The sequence below is a fragment of the Engraulis encrasicolus genome, chromosome 18, assembly GCF_034702125.1.
Source record: "Engraulis encrasicolus isolate BLACKSEA-1 chromosome 18, IST_EnEncr_1.0, whole genome shotgun sequence".
Lineage (NCBI taxonomy): Eukaryota > Metazoa > Chordata > Actinopteri > Clupeiformes > Engraulidae > Engraulis > Engraulis encrasicolus.
Genome location: NC_085874.1, coordinates 52,549,202 through 52,558,741, shown reverse-complemented (window position 1 = coordinate 52,558,741; position 9,540 = coordinate 52,549,202). Strand labels below are relative to the sequence as shown.

General features: G+C 45.9%; 1 protein-coding gene across 1 annotated transcript in view; it reads right to left on the bottom strand.

Annotated features, from left to right (window-relative positions):
* Nucleotides 1-7,833, bottom strand: part of rhag (Rh associated glycoprotein) — a 31,003-nt gene extending 23,170 nt beyond the window's left edge. The window contains exon 1 of the mRNA XM_063223825.1: nt 7,378-7,833. Coding sequence (XP_063079895.1) covers nt 7,378-7,552 — 175 coding nt within the window. The 5' untranslated portion in view covers nt 7,553-7,833. The remainder of the gene's footprint in view (nt 1-7,377) is intronic.
* Nucleotides 7,834-9,540: the final 1,707 nt, after the last annotated feature.

Here is a 9,540-nt window from a genome sequence, read left to right as displayed (position 1 = left end):
TTGATTGTCTCTATGTCTATTTAAGGGTGAATGACAAGGGTTTAAATCTTCAATTACCTCAATAAAGTATCTCTTCGCTACTCTTCTGTACTGTACTGTACTGTATGCTACTGTACTGTGCTGTACTGTACTGTGCTGTACTCTACTGTACTGTGCTGTACTGTACTACTCTACTCTACTGTGCTGTACTGTGCTGTACTGTACTACTCTACTCTACTCTACTCTACTCTACTCTACTCTACTGTGCTGTACTGTACTGTGCTGTACTGTACTCTACTGTACTGTACTCTACTCTACTCTACTGTACTACTCTACTCTACTCTACTCTACTGTGCTGTACTGTGCTGTACTGTACTACTCTACTCTACTCTACTCTACTCTACTCTACTCTACTGTGCTGTACTGTGCTGTACTGTACTACTCTACTCTACTCTACTCTACTCTACTCTACTGTGCTGTGCTGTACTGTACTGTGCTGTACTGTACTCTACTGTACTGTACTCTACTGTACTCTACTGTACTGTGCTCTACTATTGACATAGACTAGTGGTTCCACAACTGTTGGCCAGGACTCACTACTGGTGGGCTGCGGTCGTCCAAGTGAGCCCTGAAATCGTTTCCTGAAAAATCTTCATAGTATTTGTTGCTGTTTGCGGTTGACTATTGATCTGAGGTGTTTTTTGTGAACATTTCAAGAAGTGGGCCTCAAGTTGGAAAACGATGGGAGGCCCATGACATAGTCTATTTCAATGCAATAGACATATTGTATTTTGTATGCTAGGATATGGTGTCAATCTCTCCAACTTCTCTGCTAATGTCACCAGCAATCAGCGTAATCAATATAATTGATTATAAGATATGTTGTAATAGAAGATAAAGTAATCCACATATATTTTACAGTAGGCTTCAGTAAGACCCTCTCTCTCTCTGTGAACAATTAATCATTTTTCAACATCAATTGGTCAAGCTGAAACACTGAAAGGGTATGTGCTGTCTCCAAACTGAACTGAAAGCCATTATAATGCCAAGAGTGCTGATAAAACAGCTGAGATCCATGATCCATCTCGCTCTAAAGTCCTGGGAAACGGTATAGATTTTTTCGGAGTGTTTCAAAGGACCCGCTCTGACTTTATCTCTTAGCAGTACCTTCACCTTTGTACCTCAGAAACGACCTTGAGTCTTTACCTTGGGCCTTTAGCTTTATCACTGTCTGATCCCCTCAAAACATCTGTGGATCCAGCTGGCGGGGGGGGTGCAGGTGATGGGTGTGGGGGGGCGAGGGTGGTTGTCGGAGGTTACGGGGGATTTAAACTAAGCTAACATTCCTTAGCTTCCCGCAGAGCAGGGATTCCAAACCACCATCTTGGGTAGCAGAAAACACAACCCTGACTGCCATCTTGTTGGAATCTTGTTGGTTGGGCTTCTGTCTTGGCATAATAGGTTGACTACATTGATTTCACACGGCTGGGCCAAGCAACACATTGCATAAACAAAGAGCGGACACAGTCAACGCAATAACTACACGGGGGACAGGCCTACCAACACCGATGGCTGGCACTGGGATTTTTGTTGGACCTGAGATCTCAGTGTTTTCCCGCTAAGGCTTGCTAACGGGCCATTGAAGGGAGTTATTCCCCCGGGGTGTTGTTCGTTCCCATTGCACTTCCTCAAGTCCCAGCCGTACAACAGAAACACCACGCATTGTAAGTCCTAATTACGTCAATCTGATCAAATGTGATAATAAAAATTCAAAGCTTGATGTCGGTGAGGTGTAGGACTGTATTAAGCCAATGTGGTGCCCCAGGCCACTGTACCTCACTGGTGCCCCCTTTATAGACAACATTTGTTAAAGGGACACTGTGTGAGATTTTTAGTTGTTTATTTCCAGAACTCATGCTACCCGTTCACTAATGTTACCTTTTTCATGAATACTTAACACCACCATCAAATTCTAAGTATTCATTATGACTGGAAAAATTGCACTTTTCATGCATGAAAAGGGGGATCTTCTCCATGGTCCGCCATCTTGGATTTCCAGAAATAGACATTTTAAGCTGCAAAAATGACTGTACTTGGGCCATATTAGAAAATATTAGTTAATTACTTAGTAAACTTTCATGAAAAGATCAAAATTGGCAATTGGCAGCCCAGTTTCAATGAGCAGCATAGTTACAGCATTTTTTTTTTACCATTTCCTGCACAGTGTCCCTTTAAGTTTGTCTCTTGTGGTACCACCTCACTGTTCACAAATGGTTGGTGGCCCTGGGCACTGTGCCGTGCGCTGGTCCTTATGGATAATCCGGCCCTGTGTATGAGACCAGGGCCGGCCGGAGCCTTTAAAGGGCCCTAAGCAAATCAGGCCCCCCATACACTAGCCTGGGAACTCCCATACTGCCTTTAGTTCTACACAATCGTTTCGATCTGAAAGACAGTATGGCGAGGATGACTCATAACGTACAAGATCATGGTACATGTGTCATAATGGCCAAGCATTCCGACCTTAACAGTTTCTCTGCCCAATTCTATTTACACTCAATGGCCCAATCAGAGAGCAGGGCAGTGTGTCATAATAGCCAAGTATTCTGGCCCCTATGGAATTTACAATAGGCAACTCCCCAGACCTAATCTCACTTGTGATTAGGTCTGGTGTTAACCAGGCAACCATACCACCACTCATGGCTCCTGTTTCCATTTTGGCAGCTAGTGGTACATGAAAAAGAAATATATGACTGGGGGAAATGCTGGCGAGTTCATTTCTTCCTGGAACTTTGCTGCTCATGGGGGCCCCTGGTGGCGTGGGGCCCTAAATATCGCATAGTTTGCTTATGCCTCGGGCCGGCCCTGTGTATGAGACATTGTTTATAGACGTTTTGTTGTTTACTGCTTTTTAGAAACGGCAACTGAATTCTCATCAGTCAACAGCAACTTGTTTCTGTCAATAATCTTTCCTTTAATTTCAGCGGAGCGGGGTTGTTGCCTCCCATGTTTGCGTTTCTTTGAAGTGGTAATTGCAGAGGGCTGGAATGTGCCGTGTAGATTGCTGATACCCATGCATGCACGCTATGGAATGTCTGCAACTTCCCACCATGCATCTCTCTGTATGGCAGGCATGTGTATTTATTTTCCCTTTTCTTTACCATGTTGTGGTAGATCAACTTATCCCAGGGCAGGGTCAGAGCCAAGTCAGCCACCAGACATTGGGAACCAAGACCGATATTAACTTTACCGGTCTGTCTAGGATTTTGTAGAAATATTCTATAGCCTAGGTCATAAACTGTTGAAGAGTGTGTTAAAATCATTCTAATGTCACTCTAATATCATTCCAGTACCCCTCAAATGGTTAAAATGTACATATATGTGCACACACATACACATACATACCCTCAAATGGTTAAAATGTACATATATGTGCACACACATACACATACATACCCTCAAATGGTTAAAATGTACATACATACATACATAGCCTACATACATACATACATACATACATACATACATACATACATACATACATACATACATACATACATACATACATACATACATACATACATACATACATACATACATACATACATACATACATACATACATACATACATACATACATACATACATACATACATACATACATACATAGCTATATTTGTGCATACAATCCTGTATATTTGTATGTGCATACCCTCTCTCTTTCCCTGTCTCCATCGTCACACTCTTGAACAATTAACTCATGTATGCAAGGAATGTTTTGTAATGTAATTAGCTCATATAAAGGAATGCTTTCTAATGTAATTAGCTCATATCAATGAGCCATTGTGCACCTTCTTCACTCCTTTTAGCGATGCAAAGAGGGCCCTGACATGGCTCAATCGGTTAGGGCACCGTACTGCTACGCCGGTGACCTGGGTTCGATTCCGACCCGGGTCCTTTGCCAACCCCTCCCCGTCTCTCACTCCCCACTTACTTCCTGCCCGTCTCAACTGTCCTCAGAAACGTAAAGGCCCAAAATAGATAAATAAATAAATAAAGATATATATTAAAAAATGCAAAAAGGCTGTGCAATGCAAAGAGGCTGTTCCACAGAGCTTGAGAGCCATAAGCATTTGAGACGCTACAGTGTTAACTGACATCTGACCCGTCATGTGTCTCTCTATCTAACTTTCTAACCTTTATCTAAAGCCAGAATAAACTTCTAGCGGAAAATAAATAAATGCTTACGTAATTTGCATTGCCTCTAACATCTGGGACTTTTTATGAGATTGAAAAGCTTGCGGAATGAGATGTTATGATATTGAATTGCGGAATGAGATGTTATGATATTGAATTGCGGAATGAGATGTTATAGTATTTGATTGCGGAATGAGATGTTATGATATTTGATTGCGGAATGAGATGTTATAGTATTTGATTGTGGAATGAGATGTTATAGTATTTGATTGTGGAATGAGATGTTATAGTATTTGATTGCGGAATGAGATGTTATGATATTGAATTGCGGAATGAGATGTTATAGTATTTGATTGCGGAATGAGATGTTATGATATTGAATTGGATGAGAATACTGATCTCACTTATTTCAAGGGGCCACTCCCTATTTCCTTTACCATCTGTACTGCACCGCTCCACACACACACACACACGCACACACACGCACACACACACACACACACACACACACACACACACACACACACACACACACACACACACACACACAAACACTACACCACTTCACACCCCCCACACACATTACACCGCTCCACACCACACCCAACCCACACACACACACACACAAACCGCTCCACACCACACCACTCCACACCTCTCACATCTCTCCACACCACACCCCACACCTCTCCACACCACACTCCACCCCACATCTCTCCACTCCACTCTACACCACAATGTTTAACACCACTCCACACCGCACTCCACACCGCTCTGCACCACACCACACACCACATCTCTCCACACCACTTTGCACCACACTGCTCAACACCACACCACACCACACCTCACACCACACCGCACCACACCGCAACACACACCACACCTCACACCGCACCGCTGCACACCGCAACCCACACCACCCTACACACCGCACCGCACAGCATCGCTCCACATCGCTACACCGCACACATCTCCACTCCGCTCCACCCCACATCTCTCCACACACCACAGCATCATTCACATTGTAAACAGCGTGGGTTTTTTTCTCAGCTAAACAGTTATCATGTTTCACAACTGTGTTATATCAACTGTGTTAGGTCAACTGTTAGTGGCAGGTTTATTGCTTGTAAACAAGACGTTTCACAGCCACAGAACTTCTGAGTAAAACTGTACACCCAAGAGAGTATACAAGCAGAGAGAGAGAGAGAGAGAGAGAGAGAGAGAGAGAGAGAGAGAGAGACAGAGAGAGAGAGAGAGAGAGAGAGAGAGAGAGAGAGAGAGAGACAGAGACAGAGAGAGAGAGAGAGGGAGAGAGAGAGAGAGACAGAGACAGAGAGAGAGAGAGAGAGACAGAGAGAGAGAGAGAGAGAGAGAGAGAGAGAGAGAGAGAGAGAGAGAGAGAGAGAGAGTCTTATACTGTGTTTCTAACAGGGGCCCCTACTCAGCTGGCGTTGTGCATGGAGGGCAGTTTAATACTAATGTGTATTACAGAGATATGAAAATGTTACAGATGGCGCAGCAGGGTGTGGACCCGTCCGGAGGGGGTGGGGAGCAGCAGGGTGGGGACCCGGCCAGGAGGGGGGGGGGGGGGTGGGGTCCCGGCCCGGAGGGGGGGGGGGGGGGGTTGCGAGGGGCTCGCTCTGCTAGTGAAGTTGCCAACGCTGATAACAACACGATGGCCAAAGTCAACTTGAAGAAGAGCTTTCATACTGTACCTCAATGGGACCGTCCTGGTTAAATAAAGCCCCCTTGGTTAATATACTGTATATAGCCTATGTAATGATGTGTGTAATACCTATGTGTAAGGTCGTCTGTATTTATGCATGTATGTGTGCTACTTGATACCTTAATTTCCCCCTGGGATCAATAAATGATAATCTTCTCTACTCTACTCTACTCTACTAAAGGTTAAAAAAAAACCTGGTGACGTTTTTTTCTGTCTTGACCTGACTGTCTCAGTTTCTTGTTTTTGTTGTTGTGTTTTGTTGTTGTTGTTATTGATCTTCTTTGTGTTGTTTTCCCCCACGCCTCCCACTCCTCTCTGTCTCTCTGGCATTTTGAGTATTTCAAGTCAATTTTATGAGCTTGGCATTTCTTGTTACCACACTGCCCCCTCTCTAGCTCCAAATGAAAGGGGACTCCGCCATCCCGAAGGGGTCTCTTGCTTTATCTGTTTATCTGGATGGAGACACCAGCGATAACTCACTTGCACACATTGGGGCCCTAAACATTTAAATTAGAAGGCTAAAATGCATTGTAATTAAATCCATTCCAAAAAGTCTCCACACAAACATGCACGCACACGCACACACACACACACACACACACACACACACACACACACACACACACACACACACACACACACACACACACACACACACACACACACACACACACACACACACACACACACACACACACACACACACACACACACACACACACACACCATCCCAATGAAATCTCCTGCAGAAATGAGACCACATAACAGACATCATCACCCCACTGTTCATATAGCCAGCTGTCAGCATATTGTCCATGCCATCTCCATCACAGTTTTCAACTGCACGTCAGTCATGACATTTTGAGTTGCTCGATGACTTGTTACTTAATTTTACTCTACTGTCTGTCTCACAGACGGCCATCCCAAGTAGCCCAATTTGGCAGGCAATCGCCCAATCTGGCAACACTGCCAAAAACAGCAGCTATTAATCATTCACCAAACTCCTCCAGAAGGAAAATACAACACACAGCACTTCATGAAGACACACAGTAGCATGAAACACCATTAGCCTGGATATGAAATAACTCTTATGCTGAATTTAGATGCCATGAAGGTGGCATGAACCTTCCACAACCTTGTCAGGTTTTCTGTGTGCACACCACCTTCAAAGCGGAGCTGCCGTGTGCAGACTTCTACTCTTTTCTATTGTCAGATACACAGCGGTCCTAATGTGCACCTGGCCTCAACAAGGTGGGGTGTGCAACCTCTTACTCATCTGTGCACACCTTCACCACCTCTAAAAGGCATCAATAAGGCATCTGACTGCAGGTGCAAATTTCAAATTCTTTTACTCATCTGTGCACACTGTCACCACTACCAAGGCATCAATAAAAATAGGCTCTGACTACAGGTGCAAATTTCCTTCGTCAGCTCTCTATAGGTTTTCGAATATATAACAGGAGTTTAGTACTTACTGGGGTAGAGGGCGACGGGGTTCTCGGCGTGGGTCTCGTTCCCCCCGCTGCCATGGTGCGAGGACTTCCCGTCGTCGTAGACCACGAAGACGGCGTACAGGATGATGGTGAGGATCTCCAGGGTCAGAGCCACGATGGGGAACTTGAACCTCATGTTGGTGGCGTACGCTGGCATACTGAGCGCGCGGAGAAGAATCCTCTCGCTAGTTTCACTCTCAGGGTCTCTCTTTATCTATCTCTCTCAGTCAGTCAGTTAGTGGCCCACCGCCACACCACACCACACCACACCACACCACAAACTTGCTCTCTCTCTCTCTCTCTCTCTCTCTCTCGCTCTCTCTCTCTCAATCTCTCTCTCTCAGAGACGCTCCCGTGCTGGAGGGAGTGAGGAGTGCTATCTGTCCTTGGTCAGGGGGCCCAGTGTGTGTGTGTGTGTGTGTGTGTGTGACAGGGGGTCGGGGCAGGCATGGGCCTGGGCTTTTAAAGAGGAGTGCGGGTCCTGCTGTCGGCCAATGGGAGGCCAGAGAGGCGCAGGCTGGAGGGTCACACCCCTCCTGTTCTCTCCTTCTCTCCTGCTTTCTCTCTCTCTCTCTCTCTCTCTCTCTCTCTCTCTCTCTCTCTCTCTCACTCTCTCTCTCTCTCTCTCTCTCTCCTGTTCTCCCACTCCACTATGCTGGCCGGACGGCCCCTCCTGTTCTGCTCTCTCCTTCTCTCCCATTCCACTCTACACTGAAACGTGTACCAGCTGCCTCAGAATTCAGAGTAAATTTCAATTAATTAGTAAATTAATGAATTAATTTAAATTAAGTTGTGTGAAGCTTTGAATTGAAGCTTTGTGTTGTTTGAACACCAATTTTCGATTCAACGCTTTACACAGCTTACAGTGGGCCTACACTTAAGATTTAAATTAACTTGGAATTCTGAGGGAGGCAGCTGGTAAACTTGTGATTTCAATTTAAACCATGCTGATTTTTTACAGTTTTATAGCAGAATTAATTCACTACATAAGTTAAGACTATCATTTGTTCAGTGTTCTGACTGGACAGTCACACCCCTTCTGTTCTCTCCTGCTCTCCTGTTCTCTTCTCTCCTCCTCTCTCCTGTTCTCTCATCTCTCCTGCTCTCTCCTCTCTCTCTCCTGTTCTCTCCTCTCATCTCTCCTCCTCTCTCCTGTTCTCTCCTCCTCTCTCCTGTTCTCTCCTCCTCTCTCCTGTTCTCCCCTATTCCCTCCTCTCTCCTGTTCTCTCCTCTCTCCTGTTCTCTCCTCTCTCCTGTTCTCTCCTCTCTCCTCTCTCCTGTTCTCTCCTCTTCTCTCCTTCTCTCTCCTCCTCTCTCCTGTTCTCTCCTCTCTCCTCATCTCTCCTCTCTCCTGTTCTCTCCTCATCTCTCCTGTTCTCTCCTCATCTCTCCTCTCTCCTCTCCTCTCTCCTTCTCTTTCCTGTTCTCTCCTCTCTCCTGCTCTCTCCTCTGTCCTGTTCTCTCCTCATCTCTCCTCTCTCCTGTTCTCTAATCTCTCCTCCTCTCTCCTGTTCTCTCCTCTCTCCTGTTCTCCCCTATTCCCTCCTCTCTCCTGTTCTCTCCTCTCTCCTGTTCTCTCATCTCTCCTCCTCTCTCCTGTTCTCTCCTCCTCTCTCCTCTCTCCTGTTCTCTCCTCTCTCCATTTTCTCTCCTCCTCTCTCCTGTTCTCTCCTCTCTCCTGTTCTCTCCTCCTCTCTCCTGTTCTCCCCTGTTCTCTCCTCTCTCCGGTTCTCTCCTCTCTCCTGTTCTCCCCTGTTCTCTCCTCTCTCCTGTTCTCCCCTGTTCTCTCCTCTCTCCTGTTCTCTCCTCTCTCCTGTTCTCTCCGGTTCTCTCCAGTTCTCTCCTCTCCTCTCTCCTCTCTCCTGTTATCTCCACTCTCCTCTTCTTTCTCCTGCTCTCTCCTGTTCTCTCCTCTCCTGCTCTCTCTCCTTCAAACCCATTCTTTCCCCTTTTCCTCTCCTCTTCGGTTCTCGGACAAACTCCGCTTTCCATCTCTCACTCTCTCTCTCCCTTTCTCTGTCTCTCCGCCTCACTCTTACTCTGTGTCTTATATTCTGTTTCTCTGTCACTTTTGCTCTCGTCTTTTCATCTGCTCCCCCCCCCCTCTCTCTCTCTCCATGCCCCCCCTCTCTCTCTCTCTCCATG